The sequence below is a fragment of the Sus scrofa genome, chromosome 1, assembly GCF_054392235.1.
Source record: "Sus scrofa isolate SSC_HxYL_T2T_F1_AM1 chromosome 1, Sscrofa_HxYL_maternal_Yorkshire_Landrace_v2.0, whole genome shotgun sequence".
NCBI lineage: Eukaryota > Metazoa > Chordata > Mammalia > Artiodactyla > Suidae > Sus > Sus scrofa.
Window position 1 is genome coordinate 283326908 of NC_139383.1, and position 18957 is coordinate 283345864.

General features: G+C 55.4%; 1 protein-coding gene across 2 annotated transcripts in view; it reads left to right on the plus strand.

Moving 5' to 3' along the window:
* Positions 1 to 17382, plus strand: part of PRRX2 (paired related homeobox 2) — a 49899-nt gene extending 32517 nt beyond the window's left edge. Inside the window, exons 2-4 of one of the 2 annotated variants that reach the window (XM_021070097.2) lie at positions 14459 to 14646; positions 15274 to 15452; positions 16647 to 17382. In XM_021070097.2, coding sequence (XP_020925756.1) covers positions 14459 to 14646; positions 15274 to 15452; positions 16647 to 16782 — 503 coding nt within the window. In that variant the 3' untranslated portion in view covers positions 16783 to 17382. The remainder of the gene's footprint in view (positions 1 to 14458; positions 14647 to 15273; positions 15453 to 16646) is intronic. The other variant, XM_084998885.1, reaches the window with a different exon arrangement.
* The last annotated feature ends 1575 nt before the right edge of the window (positions 17383 to 18957 follow it).

The following is an 18957-nucleotide window of genomic DNA, read 5'->3' on the forward strand; positions in this document are numbered from 1 at the left end:
ATGGTGAGGGGGCAGGAAAGGCCCCCAGAGTCATGGCGAAGGCCTTGGAAAAGCTGCCTTCAAATGTTAGCAAGGTGGCCCTGGGGAAGGGTCCTGTGCCACCCCTCGCTGGAGGCATAAGCTGGGGACCCACCAGGAGAGGGATTGTGGCTCGCCGTAACAGAATTCTCCCAGACTCTGGGTTGGCTGTCATTCAAGGGTGTCACTGGGACCAGTCAGAGATGTCACAGATGGCTCCGTGCCCGGGCTCTGAGTGCACCCTGCCGGTGAGGCTGGTGGTGACCAGGGCACAGACAGGTGCCCACCCTGTTGACACACAGCAGGGGATCGTCAGCCTTGAGGGCACCAGGGCCCATGATCCTGGTGGGTGGGGGTGAGCAGAGCACTCAGATTGGCTCAGGTAGAGTGGAATGGCCTTTGCACCCGGCCACCAGCCCCTTGCCCTGACTCTCAGCAGGTGCTGGCTGCAGGCTTTGAGAAGCCCGGGAGCTGTTATTCTTTTATTTTATTTTTTTTGTCTTTTGTCTTTTTAGGGCCACACCCGTGGCATATGGAGGTTCCCAGGCTAGGAGTCCAATGGGAGCTGCAGCTGCCAGCCTACACCACAGCCATGGCAACGCCAGATTCCGAGCCACGTCTGCGACGTACACCGCAGCTCACAGCAACGCCGGATCCTTAACCCACTGAGTGAAGCCAGGGATCAAACCTGCAACCTCATGGTTCCTAGTCGGATTCATTTCCACTGCGCCACGATGGGAAGTCCCTGGGAGCTCCTAAATGGGAGCCAAGAACCCACACTAGATCCTTAGCAGCAACTTCACCCGGGTCTGGAAAGGGTTAATGAGGGCAGCTTCCAGGGCCGGATGCCAGCCACTTTGGGGACACACAGGCTGGACATAAATCCCCTGCCTCATCACTGTCAAGCTGTGTAACCTGGGTCAGCTACTTCACCTCTCCGAACCTCACCGGCCCCGACCCAGAATGAGGCTTCCTAACCATGCCTTCCACACTGAAGGGCTTTGTCACCCAGGGCCAGACACACAATTAAAGTTTAGTAAATGGAAAAGCCAAACAAAGGGTGGGAAGCGGGGGTCCTGTCTTCACCACACGCCCACACTGTGGTGAGCGGAGCAGCTGAAACACCCGAAACAGTCTGGAACTTCTCTGAGCCGAGCCTCAAACTCACATTTTCCAGCGTGCCTGGAACTCCCAGATGGGTCATAAAAACCTGCAGTGATGCATTAAAGGTCAGCTTCTCTGGGAGCACAGCATGGCTCTGGAGTCAGGGTCAAGGGAGGTCCCGTCAGCCCGGGAAGAGGCGCCAACGGCACTGCCTTTGTCTCAGCTGCTATCTGTGGCTGGGGCGGAGGCTGGCCAGGGGACCCTAAGGTGAAACAGAGGCAGAGATGCAGGTTCTTCTAGGGCACAAAAGCCGACTGTCTTATCAAGCTGACTTTTTAGCTTGGGGTCTGTGGACACGATTCAGAAAGTCTGTGAATCACCATACCCACCCCCCCAGAGTTATGTACAAATTTCTGTGTGCACCTGTGTTTCTCTGGGGAGGGGTCCGTAGAATTCCTGAGATGCCTCAAGGGGCTCATGATGGAAGGAGGGGAAGAAAGAACCAATGAGCCAGGACGTAGATTTCATTTGGGGAAAATTAATAGTGAGGGCAGTGGGCATCTGTGTAGCCCACCGTGTTTAGCAGGCTCTTAGGAAAGCCCTGGGCTGTCCCATCCTCTCTGTGCCACCCTGCGAGGGCGGCAGAGAGGCTGTTCTAGCCCCTGTGTGCAGGTGGTGAAATTGAGGGCCCAAGAGAACTCTTGACTAAGGACACGCAGGGGGGGTGTTCTCCGCAATCTCAGATGCCAGGGGAGGCAGCCGCTGGCTCTCTAAGTGGGCTGCTGGTTAGCGCCACCCCCTGCCAATGTGCCCAGTTGCTGGGTTGCAGGGATGCGCTCTGCAGGGAACCCAGGAACAGAGAGGGAGCAGAAAGGAGGAAAATGTGTGTTTTCAGGGCTTTGGCATCTGTGGGCAGAACTTGGGGTCTTACTGTTTGGCTGGGACCCCTTGACTAAGTCACTGCCCCTCCGCATGCCGCGGTTTCCCCATCAGCAAACCTGAGAGGCATTGACAGGTCATTTGTAGACCCCTTCAGCTCCAAGTCTGAGTCCTGGTAAGGCGAGTATAGCAGGCTTGAGATCTCAGAGCTGTTTGCAGCTTTGTTTTAGAACCAAGCCTCAAGAAATTGGAAAAAGCGGGCTGTCTCTGCGCCCAGCCCTTGCCCTGGCTCCCAGCAGGTGCTGGCTGTAGCCTCGAGAGGCCCAGGAACTGGGAGCTGGGAGAGGGAACCCTGCACGGAGCCCTGAGCAGCGGCTTCCCCCCGGCCTGGAAATGGTTAAATGAGCTTTTGTCCAGATACCAGCCCCTTATTAAAATGTAGGTTTTACAATAAATCTGGCATTTGGCCACCGACCTTAGATTAAAACCAGACGGGACAGACACGAACCCCTTTCTTAGACCAAATTTTGAGCAATGGGCTGCTCTTCCTCCTAAATGACTCCCTGACCCCCACTTATCCCTGAACCCCTACTCCCGTCGTGCACCCCCACTCTCTAGAGCTCGGTTTGGGGGTCTCAGATGTGCATGCCTGTGGTGCGAGGTGATCAGGTCCTGGATCCAGAGACTTGGGGGGCACCAGGAGAAGTTCCGGGGACCCCAGAGATGGTATGTGGTCTTTGACCTCCCAGCCTGCTCTGTGTTCAAGAACCAAGCCTCAAGAAATTGGAAAAAGCGGGCTGTCTCTGCGCCCAGCCCTAGCCCTGGCTCCCAGCAGGTGCTGGCTGTAGCCTCGAGAGGCCCAGGAACTGGGAGCTGGGAGAGGGAACCCCGCACTGAGTTCTCTGCCCAGAGGCTTCGTCGTTTCTCCCCACTTGGGCCTAATGATCCCATCTTTCAGAGGCTCCTGGATCAGAGTTCCTGTTGTGGCTCCAAGGGTTAAGAACCCAACTAGTGTCTTTTAAGATGCAGGTTCGATCCCTGGCCTCGCTGCAGCTCCAATTCAACGCCTAGCTGGGGAACTTCCATATGCTGCAGGTGTGGCCTTAAAAAGAAAAAAAAAAAAAAGACTCCTAGGTCTCTGAAGAAGTTTTGGAAGCCCCCACATGGAGATGTTGTGTCCCGTGAGCCCTGCTTTGTGGCTGCTGTCTTGCTGAGAGTTTCCCCAGAGACCCTGACGCAGAGGCGTTGGGGCTTCCCTGGCAGCCCTGAGCCGCGATCTGGTCTTAGAGACTCTGCCCCCCAACTCCCTGTCACTCCCCTTCCTGCACCCCCCAAGCACCCAGGGGATCATCCCTTTCTTGCTATTCTCAGCCCATCCCAGTATTTCTTTCTGCCCCTTTCCCCTGCTACCCCCACCGCTTTTTTTTTTTTTCCGGTCTTTTTAGGGCCACACCCGCAGCATATGGATGTTCCCAGGCTAGAGGTCAAATTGAAGCTGTAGCTGCCCGCCTACACCACAGCCACAGTCATGCAGGATCTGAGCCACATCTGGGACCTACGCCACAGCTCAGGGCAACGCTGGATCCTTAACCCACTGAGCAAGGCCAGGGATCAAACCTGCGTCCTCATGGATATTAGTTGGGTTCGTTACTGCTGCGCCACAACAGGAATTCCTTTTTTTTTTTCTTTTTTTGAGATATAACTCACATGCCATATAGTTCACCTATTTAAAGCGTACAGTCTAGGAGTTCCCTGTTGGTGTGGTGGATGGAGTATCTGGCATTGTCACTGCTGTGGCTCAGGTCGCTGCAGCGGCACAGGCAGGATCCCTGGCTGGGGAATTTTTGCAAAAATTTTTTGGCGGGCGCAGCCAAAAAAAAAAACCAAATAAAGTGGGAGTTCCTGCTGTGGCACAACAGGATGGGCAATGTCTCTGCAGCGCCAAGACACAGGTTCGATCCCCAGCCTGACAGCGTGGGTTAAAGGATCCAGCGCTGCCGCCGCTACAGGGTAGGTCGCAGCTGTGGCTCAGGAACTCCATATGCCTTGGAGTGGCCGAAAAAGAAAAAAAGGGTACAATTCAGTGATTTTTATTATCTTCAGTTGTGCAGCCATCACCACCGTCAATGTGAGAACTTTCTCATCACCCCAGAAAGAAACCCCGCACCCTTTAGTCCTTGCCCCCAACACCCCCCCGCCCGTCACCTTCCCCCAGCCCCTGGCAACCGCTAAGCAGCTGTCTGTCTCTACAGATTTGCCTGTTCTAGACAGTTCGTGTAAGTGGAAACGTACTTCGTGTGCCCCTTTGTGACGGGCACTGTCTTCTCTGACTCATTGCCACGTTTGCAAAGGTCATCTGTGTTTTGGATCATGGATCAGAACTTCACTCCTCTTTACCGTCCAAGAGCGTATGCCATGGTACAGAATGGGCATTGGGGCTGTTTCTGCTTTTTGGCGATTATGAGTCATGCTGATATGAATATTCACTTGCATACCAATTTTCGTGTGGACATATGTTTTCATTTCTCTTGAGTATATAACCAGGAGTGGAATTGCTGGGTCATAGGCTAACTCTATTTTTAACATTTTGAGCAACTGCCAGGCTGTTTTCCAAAGCGGCTGCACCAATTTACGTTCCTGCCAGCGGTGCATGAGTATTCTGATTTTGCCCCATTCCTGCCACGACTTTTTTTTTTTTTTTTCTTCTCAGCCATCCCTGCTGCATGTAGAAGTTCCTGCATCAGGGATGGAACCAGAGCCACAGCAGTGACAATGCCAGGTCCTTAACCACTAGGCCACTGGGGAACTCGGCCACCACTTATTATATGTTAATTCTATGTCTTGTTATTATATGTCTTTTGATTCTAGCCATCCTAGTGGGTGTGAAGTGGTATCTCCTCACGATTTTGCTTTGCCTTTCCTGATGGCTAAGGATGTTGAGCATTTTTTCATGTGCTTATTGGTCATTTGTATTTCTTCTTTGAAGAAATGTCTATTTGGATCATTTGCTCATTTTAAAACTGGATTGTTTGTCTTTTTATTGTTGAGTTGCAAGTGTTCTTAAATACAAGTCTCTTTTCAAATACATGTCTTGCACATAGCTTTCCCTTTCTGTGTGTTGTCTTTTTACTTTCTTGATGGTGTTCACAAAAGTTTTTAATTCAGAGAAGTCTGTTTTATCTTTTTTCTTTTTCTTTTCTTTTTTTTTTCCTTTCTAGGGCCACACCCGTGGCATACGGAGGTTCCCAGGCTAGGGATCCAATTGGAGCTACGGCTGCCGGCCAAAGCCACAGCCACAGCAACACTGGATCTGAGCCATGTCTGTGACCTACACCGCAGCTCACAGCAATGCTGGATCCTTAACCCATCGAGCAAGGCCAGGGATTGAACCCTAGTCCTCATGGATACTAGTCGGGTTCATTAACCACTGAGCCACAGTGGGAACTCCCCAGAAATATTTTTGAAACCAAACTACTTGCCTGGTCCTGAGGATACAGCAGTGACAAGGCAAATCCAGCCTTGGCCTTCCTAGAGCTTAGATTCAATGAACGAGACAGGCATGAAGCAGGTACCAAAACAGAAGAATGACTTAATGACAGATGCGGGGGAGAGGGAAAGGGCCCAGGAGCCTGTAACAAGGAGATGTGTCCTGGTCTGGGGGCTGGGAAAGACCCTCAGGACAGGCCAACTTTGCCTGAAACTGAAGGCAGGGAAGCATTAGCTAGCCATGTCCATTGTGAGGGATGCAGTGCTCCAGGCCTGGGGAACAGCAGGTGCAAAGGCCCAGAGGTGGCAGGAGCTTGTGCTGTCCGGTAAGGCGAGTCCTCCTGGAGCACTGGCCCGCCCACTGGGGTTTCCTGCCAGGGGGCGGGGGTGGAGAGGGGGGGTCTGGTGGCCTGATAGAAATGAGTGCAGCTCGCCATGTCCTTCGTACCTGTACAAAAGGAGGTCTCGACCCGCGAGAGACCCAAAATTCATTGTAGCTGCCTCCAGGGCTCTGCTGAGGCTTTTTTTTTTTTTTTTCTTTTTTTTTTTTTTTGCCTGTTTGTCTTTTTAGGGCTGCACCCACAGCATATGGAGGTTCCCAGGCTAGGGGTCTAATCGGAGCTGTAGATTATACCACAGCCACAGCAACACCAGATCCGAGCCGAGTCTGCGACCTACACCACAGCTCATGATAATGCTGGATCCTCGACCCACTGAACAAGGCCAGGGATCAAACCCACAACCTCGTTGGATTCGTTAACCACTGAGCCACAAGGGGAACTCCTGCTAAGGCTTTTGAGAGAACATGCGGAGCTTCCCTCAGGCTCCTCGAGACCCCAGGGTCTGCCTGAACCAGCCAAGACCTCCTCGTAGCCAAACTGGTTCCTGGACCCAAGCTGGGCAGTGGCGGGGGGGCGGGGTCACAGCAGTGCCAGGCTGGAATGGACCATGACCCTGGCTTCTTACATGCTGGCTGAGGCCTGTGAGTCCGTGGGGGCTGGATGGGGCCCCAGGGGACTGCTCTGACTCCTTGAACCCCACCGAGTCTGCCTTCCTCGCCTTCCTTCTGGTGATACCTTCTCCTTCTCCGGACCGGTGGTTATCCAAATGTACCAGCATCTTGAGGTTTTGTTCAAAATTAATGAGGTGAGGTGTTCCCATTGTGGCTCAGCAGTAACAAACCAGACTAATATCCATAAAGATGTGGGTTCGATCCCTGGCCTCACTCAATGGGTTAAGGATCCGACGTTGCCGTGAGCTGTGGTGTAAGTCACAGACGTGGCTCGGATCCCATGTTGCTGTGGCTGCTGTGTAGGCTGGCAGCTGTATCTCCAATTTGACCCCTAGCCTGAGAACCTCCATATGCAGCAGGTATGGCCCTAAAAAAAAAAAAAAAATTAATGAGGTGAAACACCTTTAGAGGGATGCTCTGGACAGTGGGTGTCGCTGGCTGACTGCCCCACGCCATCACCCCAGCCCCTCCCTCCTGTCCTGTGACACATGCTGTCGTGACTCAGTCCTGGCCAGACCTCTATGGCTCCGTAAAGAAGAACCTGGCCCCTGGGGACAGCCCTGGACAGGGGGACAGACTCTGAACTCCTCCCATACTCTTCCAGTGTCTCCTCATTTGTTCATTCGTCTGTTCATTCATTCGTTCTCTCCACAATTGGTGGAGAGTTTACCTTGGCCCAGACCCTGTGATGGGGCCCAGGGAGACAGGAAACCGTAAGTTCCAGTCCCTGCTGGACACAGGACCCCACATGGACCCTATAGTGAGACAGGGTTACGAGGGGTGTGGTCTGGGATGGCTTCCTGGAGGAGGCAGCCTTCTGCTGAGACCTGCGGGTGAGCCAGGGAGGCAAAGAAGAGAAGGCGCAAGCCCAGGAATGGAATAGGCAGGGGTCCGCAGGGAGCGGATGTGCACGTCCAGTGTGAATCTGGGCCGGGGGCGCTGAGACGGCCTGAGGTCCCCTGTCCTGCCGCTGCCCACCTGGGCGGCCTGGGGACCCCACCCAGTGGATAGAGCCAGACCCCATCCTTCCGTCATGTTTGCTGTCAGACTTGCCTGGGGCTGGGCTGGGGGCTGCAGCCACCTCCTCCCTCCGTTATCCCTGCCAAGTGGCTACCAAGGATGTAGTGAGAAGAGAGAGGGCCTGGGTTTGCAGGGGGAAGGGCTCTCACTTGCTGTGTGACCCTGGATAGCCCTGGCCCGTCTCTGGGCCTCCCTCCATCTCCTCTGTAAGGCAGAGATGTCCTGCCGCCCCGCCTGAGGTTGCCGGGGACCGCCAGGGAGGTGATGCTGAGACATCTTCTCCTTCCTTGGTGCCTTAGCCCTGGCCCCTGAGTATTCAAACTAAGAACCCGAGTTCCCTGGTGGCTCCGTGGCTTAAGGCTCCGGTGTGTCACTGCAGCATCTTGGGTTGCTGCTGTGGCGCAAATTCCATCCCCGGCCTGGGAACGTCCCCATGCCTTGGGCGCGGCCATCAAAAAAATAAAAAGAAAAAAGAAAAGAAAGCAAGCCAGTCTGTCCAGATAAGAAACCAACTCTTGCCCCTTGCTTGAGATTCCCGCTGGGGTGGGACTGGCCTCCTGGGGAAGCCCCCAGAAGTGCAGGCGCCCTGCTCCAGAAGGATCCAGAGTTTCTTCTCCTTCCTCCTCCCTCTGTCCATGCTTCCTTTCTTCCCTCCAATGTTGGTGATGCACTTGGTGTCAGCCTGACCCTGGCCCTGACCTTGCAGATCTCACAGGCTGAGCAGCCTGCACGCCCCGCACCTCAAAGTTACCCCGCCCCGCTCAAAGCCCTTTGCTGCTCAAAACCCCCCTGATCTGCATGCCAGGAGTTCGGGCTCAGACCCCCCCCCCAGAGGTTCCTGTTTCTTATTCAGTATCCTCCTCTTGGCTGGCTCGTACACCCTAAGCCCCTGGAGAGACCCCCAGAATCCCACTGCCACGAGGCCCTCTTAGGGCCGGCAGCCAATGCCAAGGTTAAGAGCCCAGGCTCTGTGCCAGTCTGCAGGTTTAAGTCCTAGCGCCAGCCTTTACCAGCCACGTGGTTTGGCGGGTTGCTTGGCCCCCGTGCCTCAATTTCCTCATCTGCAAAATCAGGCTCAGCGCCCCCAGCTCGGATTGTTCAATGCGCTCTTTCCCGTTACTCTTATTTCTCAGTCAGGTTGCCGAGCCTGGGACTGGATAAAGGCACACACACGCAGCCACTCGGCTGCTGAGCCAGGGCCACCCCGAGGTCCTAAGCCGGAAGCCCCACCTCCTGAATCACCCCCAGGCCTGCCCCTCACATCCTGGCCGAAGGATGTCATCTGAGTCGGGATTGCTACACGGACGTCAGCAAAGGACACAGTTTCCAGAATTCTCCCTGGGGTCGTTCAAAGGAAACCAAATCTCTACCAAGAGACCTGGGTGTTGGGGGGGCCGGGGGCAGCCTCCCTGCAGCCCCCTCCCCTTCACCTCCACTTCCTTCCCCAGACTTTTCTGGCTATAAATACTTCTGCAGCTTCGAGGCTCCTTTGACCAAGGCCCAGTGTTAATTTGTTAAATCCACATCAAGGTCTCAGGGACCCGCTGTTTATTTTCGTGAACGTGTTGGCAGAGATCACATTCAGGCTGGGGGAGGCTGCTTATTTGGTCCGAATAAATGCTAATTAATAAAAGTTATTTATTTGCATTGGAGCGCGCCGTGGCCCCTGGGTCAGGCGCAAGCTGATGATCTGAGGCAAAAACAAACAGAGGGTGTCTCTCAACAGCTTGAGAAAGGCAGGAACGAAGAGGCTTGGGTTTATTTGTCTTAGGAAGAATTTGCAGTTAATTCCCTCCAGACTATTTAGAGCCTTAAATTACATGGAATAAGAAAAACCATGGGTGCAGCGGAAGGAGCCAGGAACACTTGATCATTTGGCTGAGAGCTGAGTTTTTAAATGTCTTTGGCCCGAAGTCAGCCAAATAAATGGTCTGTGTGAAATAATTTAATGGCAGAAAACTGTGCACCAGTCTTTTTTTTTTTTTTTTTTTTTTCATTGAAATGTCTTCAGGGACAAAGTCATTCTGGGTTCGAAGGGAGAGAGAGCATGGCTGGCCTCCCCATCCGACTCTGTTCATCTCTCCCGGATCCAGCTCCTCGCAAGAGCCTCTAAATAGCCCGCATCAGTGGAGGTGGTTTCAGGCTTTCTTTTCAGTCCCAGAGGAAAGCAGAACTTTTGCTGAACAAAAGGAAACTTTGGGCGCAGCCCGGCTTGGACCGATCAGGCCCCAGTGCTTGCTGGCCCGAGGCTTAGAGAGTATTTATTTATTTTCCAAATGCTTTAAGCTCAAGCGTGGAGCCCCCAGAGGACGCACGCCCACCACAGGACATTTCTCAGGAGGTGATTCAGGAACTCGTGGTAACGAATATCCGGCACATCCGCTGGGAAGCAGAGTCCAGTGCCAGAGTCCAAAGCTGTGGGATTGAGTCCCGGGTCACCTCCAAGACGCAGCCTGAAGCTTCCTCCACCGGGGCTGCCGCTCCTGAGCCTCTGCCCGCAGCAGGGCCTGGAACCCATCTTTCTACAGTGAGCTGGGCTGAGCAAGAAAGACCCTTGTCTTCAGGCACGGAGGGGGTTGCCTGCACGCAAGAATGCTAAGGGCGGAATTCCCATAGTGGTGCAGTGGAAACAAATCTGCCTAGTAACCTTGAGGTTGTGGGTTCCATCCCTGGCCTCGCTCAGTGGGTTAAGGATCCAGCATTGCCGTGAGCTGTGGTGTAGGTCGTAGTTATGGCTCAGATCCTGCGTTGCTGCGGCTGCGGTGTAGGCTGGCAGCTGTAGCTCCAATTTGACTCCTAGCCTGGGAACCTCCATGTGCTGCGCGGGCGGCCCTAAAAAGACAAAAAAAAAAAAAAAAAAAAAAAGCCAATGCTAAAGGCAGCAGCCATTTATCAAGCAATTGCTGTGCTCCTGGCCTGAGTTAAACCCAGCCCCTCCAGGACTTCTGTGTGACCTTGGATAAGCCACTGTCCCCCTGGGGGCTCCCAGAGGTGAGGTCTTCCTCCTGGGGTTAGGATGGAGACTCAGACACATTTCTGCACCAGGGAGATGACACGGCCTTGGAGACCCCTCCCCATGGCGTCTCCCAGACCTTGGTCCAGAGAGTGCGACCCACCCCTGCCTCCCCTTTCCTGGGAGCGAGAAGATGAGAAGGTGACCCCCATGGAACCAGGCTCACAGCCCCGGCCGGCTGAGCCTCCCCAAAGACCCGGATTCCAGCCCCGGCTGCGTGATCTCGGGCAAGCCTTTCAGAGCCGTCGTTTCCCCATGTGCGGAATGGGTAACGCCTGGATGGGCAGATGCCAGGATACAGCGGATGCGGCGCCTGGTCCTCTCGGGTCCAAACCATCTTCTGTTGAGCGCACCCCATCAGAGGTGCCTTGGGGAGAACTCAGGAGAGATGGGACTCCAGACCCGTGGAGATCCGCTGGTGTCAAGTTGGGGTGCGGACGTCTGGGGCTGTTGGCGGGGCGGAGGGGAGAGTAAGCGCCTTTGTGCGAGAGTTTCCGCTCCGGAGCCACCACGCGGTTTGGCCAAAGAACGAGTTGTTTCTTCCGGCGCCCACTTGGCGGGGCCAAGGCTGCAAAACGGTTTTCATTTAAACCCCCTCAGTTTTGATTTGCTCAGAAATTTCCCGAAAAAGTCTCTCCTTTTTTGGCTGAAAGGCCTCCTGCGTTGGGTTTGTGCCCAAGCAGCGCTGCCTGAAGGGGGGCGGAAATCTGCTCGCGAGGACTGGTGTTCCAGAAGCTTCCGTCCGCTCCCAGGCTCCGGATCGCACGGGTTTTCATCGCGACGTCCCTGTTATTTCGGTTTAAGGTTTCTTCCCGCTCGAGAGGGTGGGGGTGGGGGTGGAGAGAGATTCATAGGCCCCCGAGGGTCTCATCCGTCTTCGCCTTTTCTTGGAGGAAAAGGGGTGAGGAGTGAAGGCTGCAGTGGGTCCAGGACCCGGGGCCAGCTCGCTGGGGCCGCGCCGTGTCCCCTGCCGTCACCTCCCCGACCCCCACAGGTGTCCCGCATCTGGCACCACTTCCCCAAACGTACTGCACCTCAACTCCTGGTCCTCCCTCCAAACCAGGGCCCCTCACCCTCAGCACGATGGGCAAGGTGAACCAGAGAATTCTCTGATGCGGGGTCTGCCCTGGGCACGAAAGGTCTTTACGGGCATCCCCAGCCACCATCCGTTCAATTCTAATAGTGCCCCCTCTCCCAGTCCTGACCATCAGAAATGTCTCAGACAGGACTTTGCATCGTGGCTCAGCGGAAACGAATCTGACTAGCATCCATGAGGACGCAGGTTCCATCCTTGGCTTCGCTCATTGGGTTAAGGATCTGGCGTGGCCGTGAGCTGTGGTGGAGGCTGGCAGCTGCAGCTCCCACCGGACCCCTAGCCTGGGAATTTCCATATGCCAATGGCATGGTCCTTAAAAGACAAAAAAGAAAAAAAGAAAGGCTCAGACATTGCCAGATGTCCTGTCCAAACCCAGCTGTAAGGTCGTCTTTTCCCAGGGCACCCTGCCTGATGACACCCCCACCCGCTCCATGCAAGCATTTATCAGACTCATGGAACAGTTTAGCCTCCCATTGAATCAGCTGGTTGCTCAAGAGTCAGTAAACCCCACTAACCTGGGCGATTGTTCAAAAGCTAGGATTGAGTGGTATCCACAGCTGGGCTTGGAAAGTTCTAGATGCTCCCGCTATACGACTTCTCAGCCCTGTGCGAAGAGCAGAGAAGGCATAAAGGGAACGTGTAACCGGGGAGGCAAAAGGTAGGGACCCAGATCCCAAAGGGTGTCGCTAGGATCTGTTGGCCCAACTGTGGGCTACACTGGCCTTCCCCCTACACCGCTGCTGGGTGGCCTGGGAGATTCGACCTCATCTAGCATTTTACTTGCTGGCCTGGCAATCCCACTTCTAGGAATATGTCCCAAACATGCACTGGCAAAAACAGAAAATCATGTCTGCACGAGGTTATTTGTTGCGGCATCTTTTTAGGTGCAAAAGATGGGAAACACCCCACATGCCCATCCCGAAGGCTTTGGTTTTAGTTGAGTAAACCATGGTACATTTGAACCACCAAGTGGTACCGCGCCGTGAGGAGGACCAAGCTGAACGGATCTGCATTGGATGGAGGAATTTCTGGAAGATACTGCTCAGCGGGAAGAAAGGAGGTGCACAGCCGTGCATGGTCTGCTACGGCAATGCTGGATCCCCAACCCACTGAGCAAGGCCAGGGATCGAACCTGCATCCTCATGGATACTAGTGGGATTCGTTTCTGCTGCGCCACAAGGAGAACTCCCCCGAAAGAAATATTTGCAAAAAGCTGGAGTTCTTGCTGTGGTGCAGTATGTTAATTGATCCAGGTTGACTCTGTGACAGCACTGGTTCAAACCTGGCCCAGTTCAATGAGTTAAAGATCTGGCAGTGGCATAAGTTGCAGCTGAGGCTCAGATTCAGTCCCTGGCCCAGGGACTTCCACATGCTGTGGGTACGGCCAAAAAAAGAAGAGAAAGAGAGAGAGAACGGAAATGAATCCAACTAGGAACCATGAGGTTATGGGTTCGATCCCTGGCCTCACTCAGTGGGTTAAGGATCCGGCATTGCCGTGAGCTGTGGTGTAGGTCATAGATGAGGCTCGGATCTGACATTGCTCTGGCTGTGGTGTAGGCTGGCAGCTGCAGCTCCGATTCAGCCCCTCGCCTAGGAACTTCCATATACTTCAGTACAGCCCTAAAGAGGAAAAAAAAAAAAAAAAGTGGCTCTGGGAGTTCCCCTGTGGCACAGTGGGTTAAGGACCTAGTCTTGTCACTGCTGTGGTGCCAGTTCCATCCCTGGCCTGGGAACGTCTGCATACCATGGGCCAAATAAATAAATAAATAAGCTTCTGACAGGTGAAGGGAGGGAACGAGAGGGAAAATACCATATGGAAACCAATGCAAATCATGCAAATAAAGAGGGCTGGGTTTGTGGTGTCGGATGGAGTGGTTTCTGGAATCAATTAAGTGGGAAGAGGCGAGTTGCAGCGCCAACATGTCCAGCGTGCTCTCATGCTTGTAAATTTTTTTTTAAATGCACGTTTTTAATTCCGAAAAACCTGGGGAGCTGAGTCAGGAGAAGGGAGTAGTTTGTTTTGCTTTGTGCCTTTCTGTGTGGTTTGAATCCGTTACTGTGACTAGCCGTGACATTACTTGGTTATTAAATATGCATTTTTAATAAGAAATTCAGAGACACATGAAGTACTGAGCTGGACAGTGTTGCCTCTAAGTGCTGCGGGAGTGCACGGGAGGAGAGGGGATTCTGTGTGGACTCAGACAGTCAGCGAGGGCTCCCTGGAGGAGTGAGCAACGAGCTGGGCTCTACAGGATGAAGGGTCAGCAGTTTTAGTCCCAGTGATTTGTGAGTGCTAAAAAGCCTACCTTCATACGGGGAACTCTCGGAACAGTGACTCTTACTGCTTTTTAAAAATTGTATTCATGTAATTCAACGATAAATATCCATGGAGGGTTCACCATATGCCCCAGAGCCTGAGACAGGTGCTGAGGACACGCAGGGGTTTCTGGCCCTCCCTGACCAACCAAGTCATTTGCCCCTCATGGCGGCGGCAGGTGCCTGTCCCCTGGCTCCACAGGATGGAGGCTTGGCTGCGTTTGTTCACCATTATATTCTCAGGGCTGGAGCACTGCACCTGCCGCAGAGAAGGGGCTCAGTAATTACGTGTTGCAGGATGGATGGGTGGGTGGGTGGATGGATGGATGGAGGAGTGAATTAAAAGGAGGCACTCTTGCTCTCAGGCTGGACCATCCATCTGCTGAGGGAGACAAGGGTATAGCGCTCGGCGCACACTGCTGCGCTGGTGCCTGAGTAATGACTCTGTCGGTGCTGGGGGCTCTGCGGGCATCCACCGCCTGCCGCCCTGCTGACCCTCGGGGCCCCTCCGCAGGTGAGTGTCCCAGCCCCGGGCGCGGCGGCGCCGCCAAGCGGAAGAAGAAGCAGCGGCGGAACCGCACCACGTTCAACAGCAGCCAGCTGCAGGCGCTGGAACGCGTGTTCGAGCGCACGCACTACCCCGACGCCTTCGTGCGCGAGGAGCTCGCCCGGCGAGTCAACCTCAGCGAGGCGCGCGTCCAGGTGAGCGCTGCCCATCCGTGGGACCCCGTGGGGGCGTGTAGCCACCTCTCACCCGGGCTTAAGGAGCCGCCAGGGGGAGGTGTTTAGAGGGGGTCAGAAGGGCTGGGGTGCAAATCCAAGCTCTGCCACTGACCGGCTGTGTGACCTTGAGCTAGTTCCTTAACTTCTCTGTGCCTTAGGTGCCTCCCTGTAAAATGGGGATCACGTGCGTGATTTTGTATTTTATATTTTATAGGGTTCTTATGAGAATTAAAGGAGTTGATATCTTTGTAGCTGAGGCCAGTGCCTGGCACAGCGGGTTTTGATAAATAACAGCTGTGTTAAAGTGTTCCGGGCTTGCTCGGTGCCAGCTCTGAGCTGAGCGCTCAGCCAGCAGCTCTCTCATTACAGCCTCACAGCAGCTAAATGCGGATGTATTCTTTCCTTCCTTCATCCCCTTGCTCGTTCCCCAGCACGTGCTTAGCCAGCAGGGGGCGCTGTTTATCACCCCCATTTTACAGGGGAGACAACTGAGGCTTGGGGAGGTGAAGCTGCCAGTGCAGAGTTGGTGGCAGAGCAGGCACACACTGGGTCCAAAAGGACTTGGGTCTCCTTGGCAGCCTGCTCACCCCCCCTTCGCTCCCCCAGGTCTGGTTTCAGAACCGCCGGGCCAAGTTCCGCCGGAACGAGCGGGCCATGCTGGCCAACCGCTCCGCCTCGCTGCTCAAGTCCTACAGCCAGGAGGCTGCCATCGAGCAGCCGGTGGCGCCCCGGCCCACCACCCTGAGTCCGGATTATCTCTCCTGGACAGCCTCTGCCCCCTACAGGTAAGAGCGGGAACGCCTTCAGCTTGGGAGGGGCAGCCTCCCGCAGACCCCGTGGGGGGTTTTAGGGCCCAGACTCCTTTGAGGATCAGAAGAGAGCCGTGAAAGGTGCCCAGGTGCCCTGGGGACCTGGGGTCCACCACGGGGTGTGTGGGCAAGGCTGTACGTGCTCCTGAGTATGTGCATGTGTGTGTGGGTGTGTATGATTGTGAATGCACGCCAGTGTGTGTGTGTGTGTGTGTGTGTGTGTGTGGAGGGGCGAGACAACGAGGCCTGTCTGGAGGGAGTGGAGAGCCCACGTCCATCCCGAGGAAGATGGCTAGGCTGATTAGAGCAACCTCGCACCCTTCATGGACTGTCTCAGAGGGAGGCTGGGTCTCTGAGCCAAGTTCTATGGCAATTTTGTCCTGGTCAAAGCTGGAAAAAGTGGGAGTTCCTGCTGTGGTGCAGCAGGTTAAGGATCCAGCCTTGTCTCTGCCGTATCGCAGGTTTGATTCCCTAGCCCAGGGCTGTGGGTTAAGGATCTGGCATTGCTGCAGCTGTGGCGTAGGTTGCGGCTGCAGCTCGGATTCCATCCCTGGCTTGGGAACTTCCATATGCTGTGAGTGTGGCAAAAAAGAAGCTGGAAAAAGTGGTAGGGCAGGAAGGGAGGTGCCAGGGTGTAGGGCTTTGGCACGGCACAACTCCAGGGAGTGCCTCTATCCCCGGGGTCTGCGTGAGCAGGTCTCCTGGAGCCGTGGTCTCATAAGAGGCAAGATCCAGTGGGTCAGCTCATGGGATCTGAGTCCTAACGGGTCCACCTTAACCTCACAGCTCTCCCGACTCCCTCCCTGCCCCGACTTCCCCAGGGCGGGAGGACCACGGAGAGGTCTCATTCTACCTCCATCCTGCCATGCCCCAGGCCCAGGGCAGGTGCTGGGGGTGAACAGGACCTAGGGCCTGCTCTCAGGGAGCTCCTGGTCCAGCAAGAAATGACCACAAACCCACGGGCAGCTCCACGTCCCAGTGCGGACCGTGGGCCCAATCTTGCGGCCCCAGGGCACCCCCCCGCCCCCAGGGAAGGCTTCCCAGGAGAAGGAGCCGAGGAGGGGAGGCAGGAGGACCAGAGCTGGGGTTCAGGATGACAGCTAGAAGTAGTCCGCTCCGCGCAGCTTGCCAGCCACACCAACGTGTCCTCGTGTCTTATGTCACCCCCAGCACGGTGCCACCGTACAGCCCTGGAGGCTCAGGCCCCGCCACCCCAGGGGTCAACATGGCCAACAGCATCGCCAGCCTCCGTCTCAAGGCCAAGGAGTTCAGTCTGCATCACAGCCAGGTGCCCACAGTGAACTGACAGCCGGCCCCACCAGGACCCCGCTGCCTCCCTGGTCTAAGAACAACCAAAAAGAGGGCAGCCACGCAGGAAAGTGACCTTCCCCTGTCCTCTGTCTCCAGGACAGGCTGGGTGGGCCTTCCTGGCCCCTCTCTCCAGCTGGGACGCCTGGGCCCAAGAGGCTGCTGAGATGCCCAGTTTCGGCTCATCCCCTTGTCCACGGCCACTAGAGACTTCAGCCCTTGACCTTGGAGGGGTTGGGCCAGCAGGTGGAGCAGCAGCTCACCGAGGACTCACTTACTTTGCGTATTAAAGCCAAAAAGCTGTCGTCTTCAAGAAATAAACATCTTTTGGGAGTTCCTGTTGTGGCGCAGCGGACACGAATCCGACTAGTAACCATGAGGATGTGGGTTCGATCCCTGGCCTCGCTCAGTGGGTTAAGGATCCAATGTTGCCATGAGCTGTGCTGTAGGTCGCAGGTGCAGCTCAGGTCCCATGTTGCTGTGGCTGTGGTATAGGGAGCAGAGGCAGCTCTGATGCCACCCCCTAGCCCAGGACCTTCCATATGCCACAGGTGCAGCCCTCAAAACCAAAAGTAAAATAAAAGAAAAAATAAATAGACATCTTTTAAGCCCTAGAAGGTTGTAGGAGGGCGGATAAGGGTGGCAAGCCAATGACAGTGTGCCCTTTTGGGGCCCTTTTGGGGCCGGCTGCCCTCGTGTCAGTGCCTCTTTCCGAAGGAAGTCCTCTGTCACCCTGCAGAGCCCCAGGGGTGGGGGCTGGGGTAAGAGGACAGCGACCTGCTCTGGAACCGCCAGCACCCAGGTGTTTGGAAGAAACCCTGCTGTGTGACTCAGGGCAGGACCCCAACCCTGTCTGGGCAGGGAGGGTCTCCTCTGCCCTACGGGATGGGGTGGGGTGGGTGACCATGGATTCGTGGACTGGAATTCCTGGGATCAGATCCGAGCCACAGCCACTGGCTCCTTAACCCACTGCGCCGTGCCGGGGGTCGAACCCGCGTTCCCGTGATCCCAAGACGCTGCCCAACCTGTTTTTGTTTCAGAAGGTGCGGTACCCGTGCGGAGGGAGGGGAGAACCTTCCCATTCTCTCCCAGTTCGCCCTAGAGATTCTTCCCCAATCTCCACTGAGAATTCCACCATGAAAACATGCTTCTTGGAGTTCCCGCTGCGGTGCAACAGGATCAAAGGCATCTCTAGAGCACTGGGATGCAAATTCTAGCCCCGGACCAGCACGGTGGGCTAAGGATCCAGTGTTGCCGCGGCTGTGGTGTGGGTCACTACTGTGGCTGGGGTCTGATCTCTGGCCCAAGAACTCCATATGCCACGGGGTGGCCAACACCCCCCCCCCCGCCAAAAAAAAACCCCCATGGTTCTTGTGAGATGAGCTTTGTCCCCCTAAGATGTGCCATCAGGCCCAGGAACACACACTGTGGCTGGGCAGCTGGGACTCTGGCCAGTGGGAGAGCGAAGGCAGAGGGGTGGGGGGGGCACGGTCTGCTGATGTCTGGAGCTGGCTCTGCCTGCCAGACTCCGGGGGGTGGGGGTGCAGAGCAAAGGAGAAGGCTCCTCCCTAGACCGTGTGTGGGGTCCGGGTGGGGAAGGAAGGGGGGGTTGCAGCCAGAGCTGTGCTCTCTGGCTCAGTTTGGTCTCTGCCTTGAGTAAGTGTCTGGGCCTCCTTTTGCCATTCATTCACTGAACAAATATGGAACACTCGATGTGTTCAGGGCTCCGAGGAGAAAGTAGAGACTCAACACGGGATCCCTGGCTGCAGAGGCCATGCCAAGCACAGGGAGCCCCAAACCTGATCTAAGGCATCCAGGCAGGCTTCCTGGAGGAGGTGTCCTCAAAGACTGGATGATCCAGGAGGTGTCTTAGGGTCGATGATGGGCTGAGAGAGAAGGGGGAGGCCAGGGGACCATGGATGTGCCCGGGAGGAAGAAAGAGACCCTGGAAACAGGACCCATGTGGCAGAGGTGCTGGGAAGATGCTGGCCCACCCTTCCACCCAAGGAAGCACTGGGCCCGTCCTGTTCTGAGCAGGGTCCTCCCTCCCAAGGAGCTCACCCCCTCCCCAGGGGTTTGCACCAGTGCTGGGCCACCCCCCAGGCCTCAGGGGCAGCTGGGAAGAGCGGCCTCTTTCCTCCCAGAAGCACTGGACCATCTGCGAGCCAGTGGA